The following is a 24,436-nucleotide window of genomic DNA, read 5'->3' as shown; positions in this document are numbered from 1 at the left end:
ATAAAATTTTGTTAAAACAGACATGCTTATTTTTTGTCTGTGGCTGCTTTCTCTAAAATGGCAGTTGAGTAGTTATGACAGAGATGTATGGCTTATAAAACCTAAAATATTTACTCTTCAGCCCTTTATAGAAAAAAATTTTCCGACCTCTGGTATAAATGGCAATTTTGAGAGGAGAATAGAGGAGAGAGACCTGTTATAGTAAATACATAGACAAATACTTCATGACTCAAAACCTTGTTGGTAAATCATCGTTAACATCATCGCATAATTATGGTGGTGATTGGGTATTACCTTTCATCCTTTGTGTCATTGACTCCTTTACTAATTATGATTATAGGTTTTGTATTGTTTTGGAAAGCATTTTATTTTACCATTACTTTTTATTATTTATTTATTTATTTGGTGTTTTAACTGTAGCTGCTTTTGGAACAAACTGGACTCGAGCATAAAAGCAGTAACTCTCCTTTTTCACTTCTGTACCTTTTAACCTATTCTGTGTGATTATTTTTCCCTGCTCCTAGATAAAATGTTAGGCAGATCTTATAGCTTTTCCTATCAGTTAGTAAACAATTTGTCTCTTTTTCAAGGTAATAAAACATCCTGGCCAGTGTAATATGAAAATTCCACTCATTCAATTTAACATTTCTCTCACCCAGCCCAGACCTGATGTAGACTTAGAAACCTACCATGGAGGAAGGACATGGTTAATTTCATCACACTGCTTATTCTCCTCCCCCATTTACTAGCTGCAAGTTTGGAGCCTCTCTGGGTTTGGAGTAGGAGGAGGAAAAAGGGCTAAGAGGTTAGGAACAGACTTACTTGGTACAATTGTTATATGGGGTTGGTAGCTGAGAGTGTAGCTGGTTTCAAATGTTGAGTCTTTTACTTGAGAGTTACTTTCATGTGTTCCTCAAAGACCTTACAAATAGGGATCTCTCATTTGCAGTTCCCTTGACAAGGGCAGCAGCTCTTCCAGCTGCCTGCTTACAATGTCTTCTAGTAAGAAGTTAATGATCCGCTCCTCTGTTGAGCTAGTGGCAGGTGGTGGAGACTCCTTGCTCCTCTAGATGGATCATTTTGGGCAGAATCCTCAAGGTGATCCACATCAGAAACTCAACCCATTTTCACAGCTATAGACCATATTCCTGACTTTTACTAGTGTTTCCCGAATGAATGCCACTGGTCAAAAGTTTAACTGGGCATACCACGTGGAAATAACTACTGCACAAAGCTCAAACACCTGCCTTAATTAGATTTCTGTACTGAAATGTTCATATATAGAGGCGAGGATGGTAGTAATAGTAGTTCCAATAGTAATAATAATGATGTGATGGTAATACTTCATTACTATTGCAAAGTAAATATAGAAAATAAAGGAAGAATAAGAAAAATTTTGGGAGACTGTAAGTCAAGAGTTAGGTAACCCACTAAATTCAAGTAGTCTAAATGGTTTAAAATGAAAAATAAAAGTCTCCTTACCCCCTTATTCTGTTCTTTCTGACAAAAGTATCTGTTAATAATATCTTTTGTATGCACCTAGAGATGTTGTGTACATCTACAAGTACATATCCTTTATTTAAAAATACAAATGAATGAATTCTGTTTACAAATGTAGGTAAAACTGAATTTAACTTTTTTCATTTATCAAAATATATCTGAGAGATCTTTTCAGGACAGTACATTTAGATCTACCTCATCCTTTTAAATGGCTGCATAATAGTGTTATATAAATATATGTTAATTTATATAACCAATCCTGTATTGGTGGGCATTTAAATTGTAACCATCTTTTTAGTTTTATAAACAGTGTTTGCTGGATATTCTTCCATACATGTCTATACATACTTGAGCAAGTATATCTATTGGATAAATTTCTAAAAGTAAAATTAAGCTAAAAGGTGTATTGGAATTTAACTCTTTGATAAATATTGCCAAATTGCTCTTCAAAAAGGCTCCACCAATTTCTTCTAAAAGCTTGGAATGGAGATCTTTTGTAATAATGGTGGCACTGTGATTGACTCTCACTTTAAACTAGAAGTTTTTCAGATGTTAGTAGGAAATATTTTTACATTTGACCTGTTTTAAGTCAGTGGAGAATGAGTTATTCTTACTGAGAAATGCTGAAGTGATAGAAGTCAGTTAATTTGCTTTTTAAAATTTCTGGTATCTTGAAGGTTTAATATTAAGAAGCTAATTATTTTTAACAGGGAAGAGGATTCAGATAAGATGAAAAAATTTTTTACTTACTTATTTGGACCTCAAAATATTAATTGAACAGGGGGAAAATATGACCAGAAAGCTATCGGGTATGATAGAACATTTGCATTCATTATTTTGCTCTATCCTTTCCATAAATTTCTTAAATTTCCTAAACAGGTGTTCTTTTCAGGTTTCTCATATTTATGCTTCCAAAATTATAAATTTATTGAATTTCATTATGATACTATACACAATTAAAACAATATCTTCTAGGAATATAATTCAAAATATGTTGACTTGATTGAGGAACAACTCAATGAAGCACTTACTACTTATCGGAAGCCTATTGATGGTGATAACTATGTTCGTCGGAGTAACCAAAGGTACAGTCCAGTTAATGGAATGATTTATTGCTAGTCCTCAGATATCAAGTTTAAAACCAACTTGTAATAAGTCATTATTTTCTAAGTACTTGTTAGTTCAAATTCTTACACTGATATAGGAAGAATTTTAATGCACAGCATTGATTGATCAAAAAATTCCAATTGCACTCAAAGCATGTTGAATACCCTTCCTGATAGGCATTCAGATAAACTCTATGTTCTCATCCCAGTCTACCTTTCTAGCCCCAGTTTTCTTACCAGTACTCTGAGACCTGAGAAACTATTTTTCTAGAGAAATTTTCATGTCTTCCCATCTCTATTTTTATTTATGCTGGGGAGTGATATCTAATTTTATTTATCTAGTACATTATTAATAGTAATTTGTTTTAATTAGCATATTTATACAACAATTACAATAATTCCTTGAACTTTCAAAAGGAGAGAATGGAACTGAAGCCACCAGAGGTGGGAAAGAGGGAGGGAGTGTGGGGATTAGGGAGAAATTGGTAAAGGGCCACAAAAAATATTTAGTGTATGATGATAAAATTTTTAAAAAATAATTTTAAAAAGCCAGTGTGTGTATCATCATTGTTATACTAGATTACAGCGTCCTCATGTCTACCTGCCTGTACACCTTTATGGACAACTGGTACATCACAAAACAGGCTGTCATTTGTTGGAAATACAGGTAAAAACATAATTTGCTTATTTTAAATAGTTATAATAGTTTTTAAAAACTTAATATAGGTAAAATGTCTTTGCAAAAACTTCTCAAAAGCCTTAAAGTCAGTGGCATAATTGCTTTTAAAGTCATCTGTCTTGTAATTGACTTAAGCATTCTATGTTTGTAATCCTTAGAAATATTACTGGCTTGCATGCGTTTCCCTGATTTGTATGTGAACTTTTGAATAGCTAACTTGCTGATGTAGGGTAAGCAACCCAGTGAATGTCTGACTTCTTTTATAGTTTGTTGGAGAAATTAAAATCTCCTTAAAACATACTGAAAAGTTGAGCTTGTTTCTCCCTCTCACTGGGAAGTTACAATGAACCTGATACAGATTCAGTTACCCTTAGTGAGCAACAAATTGAAGGTTGCTTCTTGTGAATGCCTCTCTATTCCTGTATACTTCCTGGAATGTAACTGGCATGGGCAAGCAGTTATTCTTTGTGTATAGTATGTACATTGCATTTATGGCTGTGAACATGTCTTGCAACTAGGTATTTTCAACAAATATAGCCTTTCTCCTATTTTAGAAAAAAATAGTTGTAGAAATATTTGTGTGCGAACAATAGTAATCTAACAATTTAGATCTTTTTATATCAGTGTTCAGCTTAGGAGTACAAAGTTTTGCCTAAGTATACTCTATCGTTTCATGTGTTTTTATATTGTGTCTGTGAATGCTGTAGGGGCAGATAACTTTATATTGACATTGAAGATAAATTCAATAAAAATTTACGTAATTTGCTCAGTGTCATTACTTATATAGTATGATAAAATCTAAGCACAAATTTATTTTTTATTTAAAGGAAATAATGATAATTATGACTTTTTATAATACTAAGTTCCAGGTACTTTGTTAAGTACTTTATATGTAATAATTTATTAAATCATGAAACCTTATGAGACAAATGCTATTATTATCCCTATTCTAGAGATTAGGAAATCAAGGTATGGAGAGATTAAGTCATTTGCTCAAGGCCACACAGCTAATAAGTGATAACTCAAGAATGTGATCTCAGAACCCATACATTAATGCTGCCTCTTAAGGAATTTTACATAAAATTATTTTAGAATTTTAATTATGTAGAAATGATGATGCAATAAGAAAGTGCATCAAAAACATAACATATTGTTACTCACATAATATGGTTTTTTCTTTCTCCAGAATATTATTACAGAACTCTGTCACAACGTTCGTACACCAGATTTGGATAAATGGGAAGAAATTAAAAAACTGAAAGCATCTCTTTGGGCCTTGGTTTGTAATAAACATTTCTGTAAGATCTTCGCAATTTTTAGATTTTTCAATTTTCCCCATTAATGCTAAATAAATAAAAATTATTTTATTTGGAACTTGTTCTTAGATTAACATTCTAAGTCCAGAATTACTTCTGCTAGTTTAAATATTATTTTTATGCTGAAGAATAGATGGTTAAGCTATTAATTTTTTTGGCTTTTATTTTCTTGCTGAGACAAATAGAGCATTAAGTCCTAATGTTCCTTATTTAAGACTAATGTTCCTTATTTAAGAGTTTTTTCACATTAATTTTTCATAGATGGGATTAAATTTGTTTCTTGGTAGCTTTCAAAATCTCTTGAAAGAGTTAGTCTTATAAATACAAGTGATTTCTTTCCTTTCAGGGAAACATTGGCTCATCAAATTGGGGTCTCAATTTGCTGCAGGAAGAAAATGTGATTCCAGATATACTAAAACTTGCAAAACAGTGTGAGGTTCTTTCCATCAGAGGGTATGTCCTTTAATCAAAAATCTTTCCAATATACATGTCGTTATTCACAAATGGGTCTGTGAGGGAAAAGTATTTTATGATTCAGTGTAGTCCGTAACTGTTAATTCACTTAAAGTCCTTATGATGTAAGATTTTTTTAAGTGCATTAAGTTAAACATTTTAATGAACTCCTTATTTAATATTATTCCATTTTTATTATAATATTGGAGTTTACCTTGTAAGTAAACAGGGAAAGCATAGTGTGTGTCCAAATATTCCAGTAGTCTAATAGCCCAAATATTCCAAATTCATATTAGGAAAGTCTGATATATGTCTTTTTTGCTAAGATTGCATTGTTTTCTTTTTATTTTGTTGTAATACTGTTTTTATTAGGAAGGTTTGCATTTTTTAGCTGTTGTTTTATTTCTAACTAGTTTTAGTACATTTTCCCTACAAACTAAACAATTTTTAATGGCTTTTAAAGAAAAATTAAATGTACATGTTGCAAGTTAATTATTCTGTGGTTGCTTTAAGAAATCTCAGTTTGGAATTATAAACTGTCATTACTACATCTTTTATATACAGGACCTGTGTATATGTACTTGGGCTCATAGCTAAAACCAAACAAGGCTGTGATATTCTAAAGTGTCACAGCTGGGATGCTGTGAGGCATAGTCGCAAACAACTGTGGCCAGTGGTTCCAGATGATGTGGAACAACTTTGTAATGAACTTTCATCTATTCCAAGCACCCTAAGTTTGAACTCAGAGTCAACCAGCTCTAGACATAATAGTGAAAGTGAATCTGCACCGTCAAGTGAGTATTATGACAGATTCATGTAAAATTAGCCATGTTAACATTTGTATTTGCGATATCAAAATTTAAATATGTTTGGTATATTTCTAATTTACTTTTTTCTAAGATAATTATTTGGTAGTAATAGCCTCATGGAGAATGCATATCTTTGCACAACGTATAACAAAGTATAGCCACCAGCCTACATTGTTTTCTCCCCTTGCTATCTAAATATCTTTTGAAAAATCCTGCATACAGAGGTATATAATAAACCTTGTGCCAGAAGAACCAGTCCCCTTTTTTTTGTCAGAAAAAAGACAAATCTAAAAAGTATTTGTCTGCCTTCTTCATTTACTTAATCTTTTTATTTATTTTTCAGTTGTAGAGATGGTTGAACCAAAATATACTCATATTTGTTGAGATATATTCACATATTCATTTTTGAGAGAAGCACTAAATTTTAACATAGTGGAATTGTTAAAAGACAGTACTGTAAGTAGTTTGTGGTTTTAAGCTCTGTGCTAAGTGCTATTAGGTGTACAAAATTTAAGATGTGTTTTCCTTTTAAGAAGATAGTGCAGTGTTTATTGAACCATATTTCACCAAATCTAAGATGCCATGAATTATAAGATGCACCAATATTTTATGTACCACTAAGAAAGAAGAAAAAATGCTGCCTGTTAAACTACGCCGTACAACTGATTACAAGATGCATTCTGATTTTAGAGAGATTAAATGTGAGACACGTGCATCTTAGAATTGAAAAAATATAGAAATACAGTGCAGTACACAAGTTTATTTGGGATTGTATTTTGCCTTTTAAAATACATTCGAAGTAATTTATAATTATTCAACAGAAAAGTTAAAAATAAAAATAGAATAAAATTTTCTAGATGTCATTAGACACCTGAATTGAGTCTTCTATTATAGTTGGGCACTGAATTTAAATGTTTCAAGGAAGCTGGATTTCAAGGAAGCTCTTTTCATGTGGCTCAGTGGTTTAATACCTTGTTTTTGAATTTTTTTCCCCAGATGACTTTCAAAAAAAAATTCCTGAAATGTGATATCAGTAATAGTTAATGAATTTATCATTTTTTAAATGTGCTTTTATTAATTGAACCTTCAATCATAGGTATGTTCATAATGGAGGATGACCGATTTGGCAGCAGCTCTACTAGTACATTTTTCCTTGACATCAATGAAGATGCAGAGCCAGCATTTTTTGACCGATCTGGACCCATAAAGGATAAAAATTCATTTCCTTTCTTTGCTTCCAGTAAACTTGTGAAGAATCGTATCTTAAATTCACTCACTTTGCCTAATAAAAAACATCGTAGTAGCAGTGATCCAAAAGGAGGAAAACTGTCATCTGAAAATAAGACAAGCAACAGGCGAATCAGAACACTTACGGAGCCCAGTGTCGACTTTAATCATAGTGATGATTTCACACCCATATCCACAGTACAGAAAACATTACAATTAGAAACTTCATTTGTTGGGAATAAGCACATTGAAGACAATGGTAGTACTCCAAGTATTGGAGAGAATGACTTAAAATTTACCAAGAGTTTTGGTACAGAGAATCACAGAGAAAACACAAGCCGAGAGAGGTTAGTTGTAGAAAGTTCAACAAGCTCACATATGAAGATACGTAGCCAAAGTTTTAATACAGACACTACAACAAGTGGCATAAGTTCAATGAGCTCAAGTCCTTCACGAGAGACAGTAGGGGTAGATGCTACAACTATGGACACAGACTGTGGAAGTATGAGTACTGTGGTAAGTACCAAAACTATTAAGACAATCCACTATTTGACGCCACAGTCTAACCATCTGTCTCTCTCCAAATCAAACTCAGTGTCCCTGGTGCCTCCGGGTTCTTCACATACACTTCCTAGAAGAGCACAGTCCCTTAAAGCACCCTCTTTTGCTACAATTAAAAGTCTAGCAGATTGTAACTTTAGTTACACAAGTTCTAGAGATGCCTTTGGCTATGCTACACTGAAAAGATTACAGCAACAAAGAATGCATCCATCCTTGTCTCACTCTGAAGCTTTGGCATCTCCAGCAAAAGATGTTCTGTTTACTGATACCATCACCATGAAGGCCAACAGTTTTGAGTCCAGATTAACACCAAGCAGGTGAGCAAATATATGTTTAAAAATGAACAGTAATGGTTGCACTTTAACAGATTTAAATGTAAAGTGATAGCCAGGTTTTACCCTACATAAGCCTCAGAATTGACTTATAGTTGTTTACTATGCTAGGCTGTAAGCTCCTTGTTACCCGATATGATTTGAAATGGATTCTTGCAGCTGCGAGGGGGGAAAAAGAAATTCCTTTAGGCCCTGAAAATAAACATACATGTTTCACAAGGACACACAAGTCACAATGTTTTTATTTATAAAAACATTTGTTTTTATTTATTTCTCGCTTCTGCAAGGATCGATTTTAAAAAGAAGCATGTCGGGGGAATCAGGAGCTTAAGACCTACAATAACAAACAACCTTTTCAGGTAGGTCAATTTAAGGCTCCAAAAGTTGACCTCTTTTTTTTTATTTTTTTGTAAAGATAACTGAAAATTTCAGTGAAATTATTTTCAGTCTGTTTTAAGTAGCTAAGATTATTAACTAGGAACCTAATAAACACCAAATGAATTGCTTGGTCCTCAGGACTCAGCAGGGATTTCTATACCATATGTATATTATATCAGGCTGGTCAACGTGAAGAGTTTATATTTTACCTTTAAAAGATGTGCAATATTAAATTTAATTGTTGCAGAAATTTTCATACCTTTGTTTTTGTGGTTGGGCCAAATGCTTCTAAACTTTCCTTAGCTTTAAATTATTCATTTACTTTTATTTAAATGGCTTAATATATGTTAGGTACTTAGTGTCTGGTACATATTAGGCACTCAGTAAAAGTTAGCTGTTATTATCATCATTATCATGGGTAGTTATTTAATATAATCCATCCCACTCTTACATTAAATTCTTAATAATTTTAAGCAGTTTTGTTTCAGTATTGCTTATCACATTTAATGGTGGGGGTTTCTGGTAGCAGATAAGGAATTACGTCTCCTCTTGTGGAATTTAATAAATTACACAGTAATGTCTTATCTACCTGGAACTCACTGCTTTTGGCAATCTCATCAGGCCAAAACATATCCAGGCATACCTTTTGACAGTTCACCATTATAAATCTATGCAGTAAGTTCATGAATTTTGAAAGTTTTAGGTCTTAGTTAAACATCATCCAGCAGAGAGTAGACGAGATCAGTGGTTTTAAGCTTTTTAAATGTTTTTTTAAAGCCGTGAAACCCTTTTTTGTTTTGCACAAAATGGTTTCTCTGGAAACCCAATATGTAGAACAGATAAAAATGGAGCTACACAGATTGAAATAGGAGTTGGGAAGGAGAATAATCCACTAATTCCTTCCCTTCATTCAGTAGTTTTTGAAGTTTTGTGGAGTCAGGAATAACAGCAGAGTATAATTTGAAAACCTCTGACCTCTCATAAAATTCATAAATTACAGTTAACAGAGGTTTTTTGGTAGAAATTAGGAGTGGTATTTGCTATGGTAATCTTAATAACTACTATTTATGAAGCATTTATTTTGTGTGTTTTATGAGATAATTCTTTGATTTAGTATTAGTCTGCATTTATGCATTTTAAAAGATTTGGTTTTCCAAGATTTGGTTTTCTATATGTGTATGTAGAAATGTGTAACCTTGCATAGTGCCTTGTATATGTAAAGCAGATACCAAGGGAATATTTTAGCATGTCCGTTACTTGAAAAGGAATCTATATGAGAACGGTATATCTCATGGTAATATCAGTATACCATATTTGTTATGGAACCACTACTAAGGAGTACATTGTGGAAATATCAGTGCTTCATATGAGGCTGTCTCTGGTAATATTTGTAAGTGGTACCATTTTGCTGTCTTGTATCTGTCTTCTGTGTTACATAAATCTTGCATTGATAATGAAAGCATTAATTACCACACAAAGAATAAGTAATTGACCTTATTTTTCATAAATAATGTATAATATATACAGTTAATAGATGTATCCTTAGTTATACTATAACAAGTTTAGCAGTCTCAAGTGATGCAAAGATAGTCTTTAGATCATACCTCTGACTTCTGAGGTCAGTTTCTTTTTTTTTTTACTTCTAGCTGTTGAAAGATATCCTAAGTGTGCATCTTTTCACCTTTACTGGGAGACCATAATAGTTAATTTTGGTAACAGTCAACATTACTGGTGACCTTTTGTGTATCAACTTATAACAACTAGTATTTTAAAGTTTTTTTGAGTTCCTAGTAAACAAGATGGCAGTATTTGACTAGCTATTTGTTTTTTATGAAGTTAGGAATACAAGTTATTTCTTTTTATGATATTACATATCAAGAAACTAATGCAAGTGGTTTTTTTTATGGTATTGTAGGTTCATGAAAGCTTTAAGTTATGCATCATTAGATAAAGAAGATTTATTAAGCCCTATTAATCAAAATACCCTGCAGCGATCCTCCTCAGTGAGGTCCATGGTGTCCAGTGCTACATATGGTGGCTCAGATGATTACATTGGTCTTGCTCTTCCAGTAGATATCAATGATATATTCCAGGTATAAATTTTATTGTTTTTCTTTGAGTTGACTTTCTGGTTTTTATGTTCTATGTAACTGCTTACTAGAAATTATAATTTAGAGTGAACATTAATTTGGGGGAAGGTGATTTTTTTTTTTTTTTTTTAAAGATGACTGGTAAGGGGATCTTAACCCTTGACTTGGTGTTGTCAGCACCACGCTCTCCCAAGTGAGCTACGGGCCACCCCTAAAGTGATTTTTTTTTTCCTTTTTGTCTTTTTTTGTGTCCGGCAATGGGATCACACCCCTCGGTGTTGCTCCCACACCTCGCTCAGCCAGTGAGCGGGAACCGGTCTGTATGTGGGATCCGAACCCTCGGCGGGAGCGCCACTGCGCTCCCAAGCGGCGTACTGTAGCAGTGCGCCACCGGGCCGGCCCCTAAAGTGATTTTTTTTTTCCTTTTTGTCTTTTTTTGTGTCCGGCAATGGGATCACACCCCTCGGTGTTGCTCCCACACCTCGCTCAGCCAGTGAGCGGGAACCGGTCTGTATGTGGGATCCGAACCCTCGGCGGGAGCGCCACTGCGCTCCCAAGCGGCGTACTGTAGCAGTGCGCCACCGGGCCGGCCCCTAAAGTGATTTTTTTAAAGCAGTTTTGTTTAAAGAAATTTTAAGAAGAAAGTTATTTTACCTTTCTCAACTGTTCTATGCTCTTATATTTAGTATCTCCTGGTCCCCAGATATTATCCTTCCTTCTCTTCTCATATTATATTGGTATCTTGTTTGATTTATGTGTATGTTCTCTGTAGAAATTTAGTAAATTCCTAACTTGTTTTTTAGTCACATTTGATGACTTGTTTTTTAATCTTTGATTCTGTTTAATCCTTACAGGGTAGTCACATGTAGTGCCCAGTCTCATAAAGTGGCCCTAATCCCATGACATACTCACACATCTCTAGACAGTATATAGCACTAAAGAATACACATTTGCTCAGAAGTCTGAAGATATTTTATTTTATTTTTTTATTTTTATTTTGGCCGCAAAACAAGTTTTAATACATTTTAAAAGGCTTAAGATCATAGAAAATATGTTCTGTGACCAAAATAACAGAAGGAAATTTAGAAAATTCATGAATGTATAGAAATTAGCAGCACTCTCCTACATAAACAATGGGTAAAAGAAAAATCACAGGGACATTAGAGAGTACTTTGAGATAAAAATCAAAACTCAACATACAAAATGTGTAGGATGCAGGTCTCATGCAGTGCTTAGAGGAAAATTTATACTTGTAAACACCTATGTTAAACATAAGAAAAATCTCAAATCAGTAATGTAAACTTCTTACCTGAAGAAAATGGAAAAAGAAGAGCAGAGTAAACCAAAAGCAAATATAAGTAGGAAATAAAGATAACATAAGTATATGAAATAAGGAATTAAAAAACAATAGAGGAATATCAACAAAGCCAAAAGTGATTCTTTAAAAAGATCACTAAATTTGCAAACCTTTATCTAGACTGACCAAGAAAAAGAGAGAGAGGACAGGATTACTAAAAACAGAAATAAAGCAGGAGCATGGTAGAGCAGTTGCTTCTTCCATTATGCTAGTGAAATTTGAGGAGAGAGATGTCTTCTTCTTTTTCCAGTCTCCACTGGTGACTCTCCTTGTATCACTGCAGTTGAGTGTCTGGTGGGCCACCTGCATGGCTCCTGTGGCTACTGTTGTGACATCAAGCCACTTTTGCAGCAGCCGTGGCTGTGGTGGGCAGCTGGGGTGGAGGTGGTGTTTTCGGCGTGTTCCTTGCCTGCTTCCGGGCATGAGATATTGCCCTCAGCTCCAGCCTTGGACCCCAGGCGAACTCTGTTTCTTGCCTGCTTTCAGGTGGAGGGGGCTGCCCTCGGCTCCAGCCTAGGACTTGCAGTCCATATTATTTGATGAGAGCCTTCAAGATATTGGCCCTGGCCACACAGGAGGCATGGTAGACAGGGGTGCTACAGTGGTGCCGCCTTCCATTGGGGTCGGTGCCAGCTTCCAAAAGGATCTGGATGTTCTTCAGGTGCCCATTCACCACAGCACATACAGGGTGGTCTATCCCTTTACATCCACTAGATCCATCTCAGCCCCTTTTTGGATAAAAAAGTCCACACAATTCCTGTAGCCTGCAGTGGCTGTAATGTAATGCAAGGGTATGCAGGGGGGCCAGACACAGCACCGGACTTCTCTTGATGCGGCTCCAGTGGTTCTCATCTTGCAATAGGCTCCTGAGAGTCTGGAGGTCCCCCACATAGGCTGTGTCGTAGCTGTGTCATAGCTATGTCATGGAGCCTTGTCATGGAGTACAGTGGATGATCACATAACTGATCCCTCAGCCACTCCTTAAGATTAGGACTTACACTGTGGGCCCCAGCCTGTCCCATCCATTGGGGCCACCACCCTCCACTTATGGGTCTGAAGACTTTTAGATAAATGCTAAAATGATTATTTTCATATGTGTTTAATTCACTAAGAATATGATAAGGACTTTTAGGGTTGTTCTTTTATCAAGTTTTGATAATTTAACCTTCTTCAGTAAACTTTTAATTGTAGGTTCATATGCTGCAGTTATTCTATTTTATCTGTATTTCATTTAATTTTGCTAATATTCATAAAGTGGACTTTGTATAGCAGAACTTACCATAATTTATATCTATTTTAGGTAAAGGATATTCCCTATTTTCAGACAAAGAACATACCGCCACATGATGATCGAAGTACAAGAGTGTTTGCCCATGATGCAGGAGGTAATGCATGGTATTTGTTCTCATGAGACTCCTCTTAATATTCAAACTAAAATTCTGAGTTCTTTTTATTAGGATGACACTAAAAATTCAGGTATACCCACTTTTGGTCCAACTTAAAATTATACCAGAATAATTATTTGAGTCAACTTAAAGTTAAACCACAACATTTTGTTTGTGAGAGACTTAAGAATGTGTTTTTCCAGCTAAGTACCCAGCCTCTCAAGAGGATGAAAACCAGATTAGTTGTTCTGGTTTTAAAAAAGAGGTACATGAAAAATTTAACACTATCATCATAGGTCAAAGAAACAGCTATTTGTTTATGGTAAGGAGAGAGATAAAAATTTGCTTAAAAATTACATTATCTCTCTTTGTTGTGATCTGTTAAATTTTAGTGAATATATTCATATAAGCCACAGGTTTTATAGCTTCATAATCTTAATGATGTTTTAACAAGTGCCTCTTTATACTTAGAATTACTACTTTTCTCTAGGCAGATACTGAAGATAATTGAAATAGTGTATTAATTATATAACTGCAGTTTTTCATTGTGTATTTTAAACTCCACATTGAAGTAATATAAACACATCTGCTGACCTACTTATTTTCATAACTTTCATAACTTAAAGCAAATTATTATGTTTTTCCCCCAGGTAGATTTTGAATTATAAAAGGGAGTTCTGGTTTTTTTCCCAAAATTTTCCTTCTTTAAAATTTCGCATAATTTAAGGCATCTTGAGAAGGTAATCATTGATACTGTCTTTATCAGATTATGTTTTATATTTACTTATGCACAGGTCTTCCATCTGGAACTGGAGGTCTTGTAAAAAACTCTTTTCACTTGCTACGACAGCAGATGAGTCTTACGGAAATAATGAATTCAATCCATTCAGATGCTTCTCTGTTTTTAGAAAGTACAGAAGACACTGGACTACAAGAGCATACAGATGATAATTGCCTTTATTGTGTCTGTATCGAAATTCTAGGTTTCCAGCCCAGTAACCAATTAAGTGCAATATGTAGTCATTCAGGTGAGTGATTATCTCCTATGAGATGAATCAACCTGAAATTGAATCCGCTTCAGTCACCGTCACCTACCATCCCTATTGATCATCCTTTCTTACTCTGTTGTCAGTACTTTATTCTTCGTTCAGTCATTCAGCATCTTCCTATTAGAATGGTGGTATTTCAGCCTCTGATTTTGGTCCATTCCAATTCATCTTTCATACTATTCTCCAGAATTAATCTGTTTACAATTTTTAACTGCCTATTCATGCCCAACACACAAGATTCTGTGATCTGGCTAGTGGTTTTTTTCAACATTCTCTGGTCTTGTAGTGAAGTTTTTGAACAAACTTCTAGACAAGAAAACTGTGCCTTCCCTGCTATTCTCTCCTTGCCCATCCTCCTCCCCATACATGTGCAAGCTCACACATGGTCTGTTTGGCAAATCCATCTCATCCTGCATATCAGTAGTATCTTGTTTGCAAGTGTTCTCTCGGACTCTCTAAGTCAGGTATTGACACTCCTTCCTCCTTGTTCTCATTGCTATTTTTACATAGATCTCTTATGATAACTATGATTATTATTACTTGGTTATTTTTTTCCCTTCCACTCAGTAAGTTCTTTCAGGACATAGTCTGTAATATCTTTATTTTTATATTTCTTATACCTAGCTGTGTGCTGCTTTGTACACTAGGCCCTCAATATATTTGGTGAGTAAGTAAATAAAGGGGACCCAGACTGAGCTTTTTTATATAAATCAATAAGTGACATTTTAATATATATATGTGTTTAAAGTGTCCCATATATATCTTTTCTCAGTGAATATCACTTAGCCAACCTCAGAAAAACTTAGTGATGACCAAAGTTTTTTGGTTCACTCTTCCAAATTTCTTCTTGGTGTTCTAATTCAGAGCTTCCCAACTGATGGGTTGCAGAACACTAGTATGCCACAAATAGGTTATGGTTGTGCTGAGATGTTGTCCCCCTCAATGGTTCCTCTCTCATGTAATGATCATTGAGATTTCATTCTCTAAAACTAATGTGGTAGTGGTTGTGGTGGTTCAAAGAATGTTAAAGCTCAGAGAAAAGACTGTTGGACTAGGATATTTAGTAACATACTTTAGTCTGTGTTCTGACACCTTCACGGATTTTTATGCATTGTAAGGTTCTAGTATGCAAGTCAAAATGTTGTCCTTTCAAAATTTAGTATCACACACTTTCTCTTGGGCCCAATTTAACACTTCATTTGCCCTGGTGTAGTAAACCAACTTATAGTGGGAAACTTAGATTTTTATGCATTGTAAGGTTCTAGTATGCAAGTCAAAATGTTGTCCTTTCAAAATTTAGTATCACACACTTTCTTTTGGGCCCAATTTAACACTTCATTTGCCCTGGTGTAGTAAACCAACTTATAGTGGGAAACTTTGAGTGTTTTAGACCAGTATATCTAAAAGAGAGAACATTAGAAAGTCAGCCAATTACATGGCAAGAGGATCAGTTTGAAAGTCTAGGATATTAAATTAAAAATTTGTGAGGAATGGATAAAAACTATACTAGGAAGAAGAGGAGCTAGAAGAGAAAGTGGCTTTCAGATTATTTTAGCTGTAGAATTCATGTCTTAATCAAAATCTTTACAAAAGATCAGTGTTGTACAAATGAAGATGTTAGGGGAAAGACGAGATAGAACCCAATCTACCTGGCTTTCTTCTTGTCCAAGTGATAATCTTTGAGGAGTTCCCAGGTAATGCTAGCACTCCAAGAAACACTAAAGATCACAGGCATAGACATAGCAGAGCAGTGAGCTTTGGCATCAAGAAGACTTAGGTTCAAAGCCAAGCTATTTCACCCAATTAGTTATTTGAACTTGGGCAATCTGCCTAATCTCATTGAGCTTTAGTTTTTGTTTTTGCTTAAGTCTCTAAATGGGATTATGTTGAATATATTAATTATCTTGATTTGAGCATTGCATATTTCACACAGGTATTGATATTCAATGCTGTACCCCACAGATACGTACAAACAATTGTTTCAATGAATTTTTAAAAATTAAATATAATAATAAATGGAAATAATGATACTTCATGTTACTGTTTGGTGTTTAATAACATTTAAGATTAGCATTCAGTAAGCACTCAGTAAATGGTAACTCACAATAAATTGTTCATGTTAGAAATAATATTCTGTCTTAAATTTTGGTAGTTCAGTTATGGTGATCCTACTGTGCTCCTAAGGAAAATCTCCTTGCTCACTTCCTTTTACATCTGCTGCCCAGTAGAATTGGCTATTAGATCACTATAAATATATCAAAGATAGAGCTGCTCACAGAAATTCTTAATTTTTCCAGAAATAACTGTCAGTATTTCCCATAAGCTATTTTGTGACTTACTGCTTTCTGGTAGGAAAAATTTAGCTTATGATTTATTTTTCTGAATTAACCCAGATAGGTGTTTGTTTTATTTTGTTTTTGCTTGAAGCTTTTTATTCTTTCCCAAATACAGTGGCATTTAGCTGGAGCCAGCCTTATACTGAGCTACATGGAATAAAGAAGGCAGCTAGTCTCTTTTGTTTAGGCTCTGATCTGTCTTATTCTTCTTGTCTCCATTTTTACTTAAAAGATAAAATAAAGCTAAGCTAGGGTATCATTAATTAAAAAGAGAGAAAATAATAAAAGCAAACAACTATGGTTAAGAAGCTAAACATCAAACATTTAGATAAAGCCACTTAGTTGATGGACACAATGCTTTATCCAGATTAAAAGTAATCTTGAAATAAAATGTCTTTAGTAAAAGTGTGTCTAAGATTCATTGTGTGGAATACTTCTTAATAGAGGATGGATAATAAAGGTCCCTAAAGGTGAATATTCTCAATTTAGTATGCACAATTTTGACTTCATACTAGATTTCACTATCCAAGCAATTGCTATCTGAGCATTCTAAATTTACTTTGAAAATTTCTTCATCATGGAGAGTAATTGTTGAAAATCGAAAAGAAATTATAAGGAAACATCTCTTTTAGAGCATGCAGTGCAGGCACAGGAATTAAGCCATTATGTTGCTTTAATTGAAATACTTATTTTTTTCTATAGACCTTCAAGACATTCCATATTCTGACTGGTGTGAGCAGACTATCCATAATCCCTTAGAAGTGGTCCCCTCTAAGTTTTCAGGGATTTCTGGATGCAGTGATGGAGTGTCTCAAGAAGGCTCAGCTAGCAGCACCAAAAGCACAGAATTGTTACTAGGTGAGTTTTCAGATACAGTTTTCTAAGCATTATTAATAAAACTGTGCTTAGTTGGTTTTGTTTTTCATAAATACTGTAAATTAAAGTTGTCTCAAAATTATAGCAAGTCAGTTTAAGGGAAGCAATTTAGTAGACTCTTAAATTTTGTACCTATATCAACCACTAAAACGTACCCTCTTAGCTGTCTGCTTTTATTAGAAATAGTTTTGCTCCCAAAATGATTGGCAGATCATGTTGATGTCAGTTTTAGATCTTTAAGTGAAGTTTAAAAACAAATTCCATGAGTTATAATTATTTTATATTATGATATAGATAAAATACTTAAATTTACACTGAAATCTTCTTTTCAGGTGTTAAAACAATTCCAGATGATACACCAATGTGCCGTATACTCCTTCGCAAAGAAGTTCTAAGATTAGTCATTAATTTGAGTAGTTCAGTTTCAACTAAATGTCATGAAACTGGGCTTTTAACGTGAGTAAACAATTTGCGTGAGAATTATTTGTTTATTCTGCTTTCTAAGGCAAGAAAAGATACTGTAAATACGTCAGAAATTTAACTTAACATCAGTAGTTGTAAATTGCATTGTTTATCTGTGTGAGGCTAGATTTTCTTTATGTACTGCAGCCAAAACAATGTATGGTAATAGATTGAGTACAAAAGCAGGTATGAGAATACAGTTATCTTCTATTAAGCCAGACTGTTAAAGAGGTCTGCAGAAATGTAAAGCAGTGCCACTCCTCTAATTTCCTTTAGTTTTGTAAATGTAGTTATTTTTCATTAAAATGTTATTTATATATACAACATTATTTTCCTTAAAGTATGTTATTGTTTACATGTTGGTGTATTTTTTAAATGAATTAATAAATATTTTGACATTTTCTCGACTTTAATTTCTAATATAGTAATTATTGAGGGCTATAGCCCACAAAAAAATAATTTTGGGGGTATTCTTAGTAATTTTTAAGATAGTAAAGAAGTCCTGAGACCAAAAAGTTTGAGAAAAGTGGGTTTACTTAAAATAAGCGATATTTTCTTGGTTTAATTTTTTTTCCTATCTTTCCTATCTTTCCTTTTTTCTCTTAATAAAAGTTGCAGAATTTTTGATTTTCTAAATCCCAGCAGCATGATAAAAGAAAATTCAGAAATCTTCAGAATATTTGTTTGCACTATTTAAAGTAGTGGTTCTCAAAAGAAATGCATGCCAGGGTCTCCTATAGGGCTTTTTAAAAAGATGATGCAGATGCCAGGGTACCACTGCAGACCTCTGGGCTGGGAGTTCTAGGAATGAGGCCTTAACCTGTGTACTTCCCACCCCACCCACAGCTGATTCTGAGGTGCTGTCCTAGCTAAAAGCCACTATTTGAAATGTCAAAAGATATAGACAGTTCAGTCAAGGATATTAATAACTTCAGTGTAACTTTAAAAATATATTTCTATTTTAAAATCTAATTTGAAAATATTTATTAATCTAGTTTGATAAATAAATTTTGCAATTTTTCATGCCAGTGAAAAAGGATATTTCTAACTTTACAAGAAGCATTCAGATTTTGATAATCTTAAAAAAAAGAATAACGTAAAACTAAGAATATCAAAGTGTGAGATAGGAGTATTTAATTTATTTTCTTAAGCATCCCTCAGGTATGCCATTTAATCAATATCTGGAGGAAAAATTATTTTAAGAGTAAGTGAACCTTTGGAGGAAAAAAATAGGTAAATCATGATTACAGTTTTTATCACACCACAGTCTTTTCTTCCATTTTAGAATTAAAGAGAAGTATCCTCAGACATTTGATGACATATGCCTTTACTCTGAAGTTTCACATTTGCTATCACACTGCACATTTAGACTTCCATGTCGGAGGTTCATACAAGAATTATTTCAAGATGTACAGTTTTTACAAGTAAGTAAGATTTGTACTTATGAAATTTGCCTTCTAAGAATAATTATGTTTGAATTAAGTTGAGAGAGATTACATCTATATTATATGCTATTTTTATAAAAGTTATTAACGATTTACCACTTACTTCCTAGATGCATGAAGAAGCAGAGGCTGTGTTGGCAATACCACCAAAGCAACCTATAGTTGATACATCTGCTGAATCCTGACCTCTTATTTATGATGTATATAGATATATACTATATATATTCATATTTGTGGATTTCCTAAGAGCCTCAAAAAATACTGACTGACTGGGCAGCAAAGACAGGAGTATCTTCTGTACACTGTCCCAGCAATTACTGGTACATGAACAGTTGGAACTGCTGACTTCCCTTACCAAAAGAACTTCCTTCTCTCCCCTGTTGAGCCTTTGGAGGGGCTCATAATTCATTACCACAGTTTTAAGAGTTTTAGTTACCATTGTATGCAAGAGCCAAGCACTGAATACCTACATAGGTTTTCTATTTTTTCATTTTAAGAGAATAATGACAGTGGAACAATAATAAGATATGCAGAAGCACTCTACAAACAGTTATTTCTGGATATATTTTTTTTTTAGGGTAATATAAAGATGCCTTGTTTGTTAACTAATTTGTGGAAACCAGGAATCAGTGTCTCTAAGGCTGCATCCTGTTACCACAATGGGATGTGCTATAACTGCTGGTATTAGAGGGGGAATTTTGGCCCTTCCACATTTTTCTTAATGTTTGTAACACTACTTCAGAGGTTTGTAACCTCAAAGTGAAAGAAGAGCCTCAACAACCCGGGACGTATAACTTATTTTTATGTTACTAGATTTGCAGAAAGGTTCTTATTTGTTTTCCATCTCTTCAGTTTTGTTGCAATGTGTTGTTACAGGCTATTTGAACCAGTTAAGGTTTTTCACTACAGTTCCTGATTAAAATCAGAAAATAATTTTACATTTCAATTGAAAATATTTCCCACTTATAGAATGCATATATTTTCAGTGGATTTCTGTTTTCATCAACTTTTCATATCATCATCATTTTAAATGGGAACTTGAACAAGCACTATTAATTTAGAAGTAAAGCAAAGGAAAGCATTAAATAACACTTTGGATCTCCTGAGGAAAAGATAAGTTTGCCTACAATTTACACATTCCCTGGGAAAAGAAGAGCCATATTTTCTTTTTAAAAAAACAAGTCATTAATGAAACTTGTTATTAAGATTAAAAATTGTAGTGAAAAGCCTTAAGTACCAAATTTTAAAGCAGCAGTAATTTAATTTTTATATCAGTGTTCCTGTTTTGCACAAACTAAATGCAGTGATAGGTGAGTTTATGAGTACAGTAGTTGCCTTTATCATACTTGTGAAGTAAAGCTGATGAGGGCGAAGTTTTGTTTGTTTAATTTGTATATGTCTAAAGATATTTGGAAATCTTTACAGGAATTAAACATATATGCAAATTTGTATATAAAAATAGCATGGCCATCATCGTTAGAATGCTTGTAAATGAAAGGATTATCTTTTTTAAGATCTATATAAATATAAATAGAAAAAATCCAGCTGGACTGATTAGGACCCTTTTTAAAATTCATTTGTGTATACCATTTTTACAGTTACACATCAGCTTTGACCCAGTCATAGCACATTAGTTAATATTTTCCCATGTTGCAGATCCTTTTTATAATGGGCTTGTTCTTTGAGATCTCTAAAGAATCCTGTGAACTAGAAAACGTAACTCACAGAGATACTTTTTTTTTTTTTTTTTAATTTACTGGCACTGAAAGTTCCAATTGGGATGACGCATTTCATCTCACTTCATAACACCTCTTTGCACTTCAGTGAATTGTTCTTATGTGCACTGTGTAGCAACTTACATTATAACAAAGCAGATAAGGGCTCTAAGATGCTGCTTGTTTTAAAAAGTGGTTCTTCAGATTTTCTCTTATAAAATCCAATTGAAGATAAAACAAATAATTTTTTTATCACTGAACCCAAGTGTTTATTTAAACGTCAACAGTACTTCTAAGAACGTTGCCTGTCACCTTGGTCTTTGGTCTTGGATAATTAAACGGCCTTTCCAGAGAACCAAATGTCAGAGATACTAGACCAAATAGTGGTTAAAATCTCCAAAGGAAATAATGTAGTAATCTTATTCATAATGGGATTGACATTTTAAATATTCATTTTAAACACTACCTCAGTTAATATGGATAAAATCTGTGGTTTAATCCCTCAAAAGTTAATAGTAATTCTTTCTTTGTCACACACACACAAAACTGTCCTCATATCTGTACCGCACCTTGGTCATCCAGACTGAAATTAAGGCTTAGTTACTATTAGCCTCAACAATATTTTTGACTGTTACTTTGAAAGACATATATGTATACATCATCATATCTGCCTATAGCACTTACTTGGAGAGACACTCAGAGCTTTGTTATCAGTATACTAAGGAAAAAAAAAGTTTATACTTAAATTTATAGTGCTGTTTGGTTTATCCATGATTTTACTGACAGGTCTAATATGTTTTCTTTGAGGACTTGTTTGTATAAAAGTAGATTTTTATGATGAAAATACGTGCAGTGCCAAGTTATTAACTTAGGTGTTTAAAAATATTAAATTATAGCAGAAAAGGCTAGGAATGGTGTCAGTGGTAATAGAAATAATTGAGAAAATCATCTATAAATAATAGATATTACCAGGCTATAGATTATCAAAATAATGTCAATACTGTAGTTTTTCAAGATTTTAGAATCAATCTTAGTCCATATAAATTTGTACTATTGGTAATTAGTGAATAATTTGGAGGAATTTGGGCAGTTGTGCTGGTTGTAAACTGTGAATTTCTAATTGTAAAGTGAATTGTTACTTCTAATGAATTTCTTTTCAAGAACATATTTCAGCTTAACATACTAAGTAAATACTGATAAATAAGGAAATTAGAAATTTAGTGTTCATAATTGAATATGGTCTAAATTTTCTTATACTTTTATTTCCTGTTTATGCTTAGGTAGATTGGAGGTGGGAAAAACTCTGTTGTCCCTAATTAAAATTTTTCTAATGAAGATTAATAGCATAAGGACATTATGTAAAACAGTGACATTAAAAGAGGACCTTTGGAAGTATATACATTATTATAACATAATAATGTGTGTAATGGTGGCTTTAATAGTTTTCAGCTCTTTTATCTAGAGCTTGAGATAATTAAAGCTGTTTTTCAGGTCATGTCACAATGGCAAAGTGTTAAACAGTGAGATGTCAATGCTTATTTAGATTTGTCTACTCATATTTATATAAACTTTTATTCCATTCCATTCAGAGGATGCCTTTTATTCCCCACATTAAAGCACAGATCATTAAGCAATAAAAACCAAATTGTCTGTCATTCAAATTATAACTGCAATTATTTTTGCATGGTAAAAGCGAGGTGCTAATTTTGTGTGAGATGAACTTTGTAAACTACTTCAGGAAATGTTCTTTGGCAGTAAGGTTTTTTCCCCTTTAGTCCTATGCTTCCAGTTTTGTCTCACATTCACAATCTATTGAAACATGGGAAACAAGAAAAGTAGATTTAATTGAGAGACTTTTATGAGAAGAGCTGTTTGGTATAAATGAACATTTCAAATTTTCTAAAATGTAAATTGGGAGAGGTCTCCATTGTCTCTGCATTTACAAAATACATGGTTACCATCTTAATTTCAAGAGTGTCACTGCAGTGAGCATTTCATTAAAAAGCATACCAGTGAAATTATTAGCAGTGCTTATCAAAGAACATTGAAATCCGTGAGAATCTTTTTAGGAGCATTCTTTTTTTTTCTTTTAGTTTCAGGTTCCCAGGGTATTTTCATTCATAGTAGATTTATATGACTCACAGAATGTGGAATTTTTTCCTCTTTGGAGTATTTTTGTAATGTAGGTGGATAGCTACACCACAGCATGCATAAATTGCACATTTCGTTTGACTTTATAGAATATTTAATTTGAAAAATATAATTTATGCCAAAAAAAAAAATACCTTACAATTTTGTCACTTAACTAGGTTGAGTTAGCACAAAATGCAAAGTCTTGGGGTGGAGAGACGGAGTGAAAAAAAATTTATAATCAGTGTTGAAAAATGTTCCATTACTGACCTGTCGGAAACCCTAAACCTGCATTGTAAAATAAATGGTGTAAATTAGTTTTGAAAAGTGGTAAGGGGTTGTGAAAAAACTCAGACTTAATACTCTCTAACCACATGATTTTCTTCTTTTTTACTTAGTAATACGCTGCTACATATTTGGAGGTTCTGGTGTTTGTAGGTCACTGAACAGACATTGAAATCTGATTTATATTGTATAACTGTAACATAGAAAGAAAAAGTATTTATATATTTTCCGTAAGAATATTTCATTGAGTTGTGTATAATTTAAATAAGATTTGTCCCCAAATGGTTTTGCTCACCTTGATTTTTTTGTTGTGTTTTTGTTTTTGTATAATGTGTACAGTTTGTGTCAAGGGCATTAAAAGCCTCCTGAAGCATAATCTTATCAAAGGGATACATTGTTAATAAAATGTACTTAAAATTCTTAAACTTGAGTTGCTGCTGTTTTACTTGAAAACTTAAAACACTCAACCAGCGGTCATATGGCCTTGATTTGAATCATGTAAAGCTGACGCTGACACATGGGACTCCCAGTAAAAGTGGTGTTTAGGTACCACAGGCAGTGGGCTAGTTCAGTAACACATAGAGAGGCAGTTCCAAATATTTTTAAATAACTATTCAGTTTCTTAAACATTCTTCATAATTTAATCAAGCAAACACCTTTACAGTTTTTAAAATCAAATCATTATAAAGGATTTGGAAAATGGTTCTATCTTTATACAGAACAGCTCTGAATTTTTTGAGGAGATAATATACAACATAAGTAGCAATGATATGACAATGGTGACTTTTCTGTAGAAGGTATTTGATTTCTCAGGCATAAATTAGCTTGATCAGATAGGCTAACGCATAGCCACCTAGGGGCAGAAGAAAGTATCACAAGGGAAATTTCAAGTTCTAGAGAATAAAATTTAGTGTTGAAGCTAGGGCCTGTTATACTTAATAAAAT

At 33.5% G+C, this 24,436-nt stretch overlaps 1 protein-coding gene across 3 annotated transcripts in view; it reads left to right on the top strand.

Moving 5' to 3' along the window:
- Positions 1-23,916, top strand: part of RICTOR (RPTOR independent companion of MTOR, complex 2) — a 132,007-nt gene extending 108,091 nt beyond the window's left edge. For 2 of the 3 annotated variants that reach the window (XM_008568504.1, XM_008568505.1), the window contains 13 exons: positions 2,476-2,585; positions 3,186-3,273; positions 4,472-4,564; positions 4,948-5,054; positions 5,619-5,848; positions 6,960-7,968; positions 10,277-10,454; positions 13,109-13,193; positions 13,988-14,221; positions 17,281-17,436; positions 17,787-17,910; positions 19,202-19,340; positions 19,472-23,916. In XM_008568504.1, the coding sequence (XP_008566726.1) occupies positions 2,476-2,585; positions 3,186-3,273; positions 4,472-4,564; positions 4,948-5,054; positions 5,619-5,848; positions 6,960-7,968; positions 10,277-10,454; positions 13,109-13,193; positions 13,988-14,221; positions 17,281-17,436; positions 17,787-17,910; positions 19,202-19,340; positions 19,472-19,546 (2,628 nt within the window). In that variant the 3' untranslated portion in view covers positions 19,547-23,916. Of the gene's footprint in view, positions 1-2,475; positions 2,586-3,185; positions 3,274-4,471; positions 4,565-4,947; positions 5,055-5,618; positions 5,849-6,959; positions 7,969-8,270; positions 8,343-10,276; positions 10,455-13,108; positions 13,194-13,987; positions 14,222-17,280; positions 17,437-17,786; positions 17,911-19,201; positions 19,341-19,471 lie in introns of all 3 variants that reach the window. The other variant, XM_008568503.1, reaches the window with a different exon arrangement.
- The last annotated feature ends 520 nt before the right edge of the window (positions 23,917-24,436 follow it).

The sequence above is a fragment of the Galeopterus variegatus genome, unplaced genomic scaffold, assembly GCF_000696425.1.
Source record: "Galeopterus variegatus unplaced genomic scaffold, G_variegatus-3.0.2 Scaffold418, whole genome shotgun sequence".
NCBI lineage: Eukaryota > Metazoa > Chordata > Mammalia > Dermoptera > Cynocephalidae > Galeopterus > Galeopterus variegatus.
Note: the sequence above shows the minus strand (reverse complement) of the source record. Positions and strands in the feature narration are given on the sequence as shown.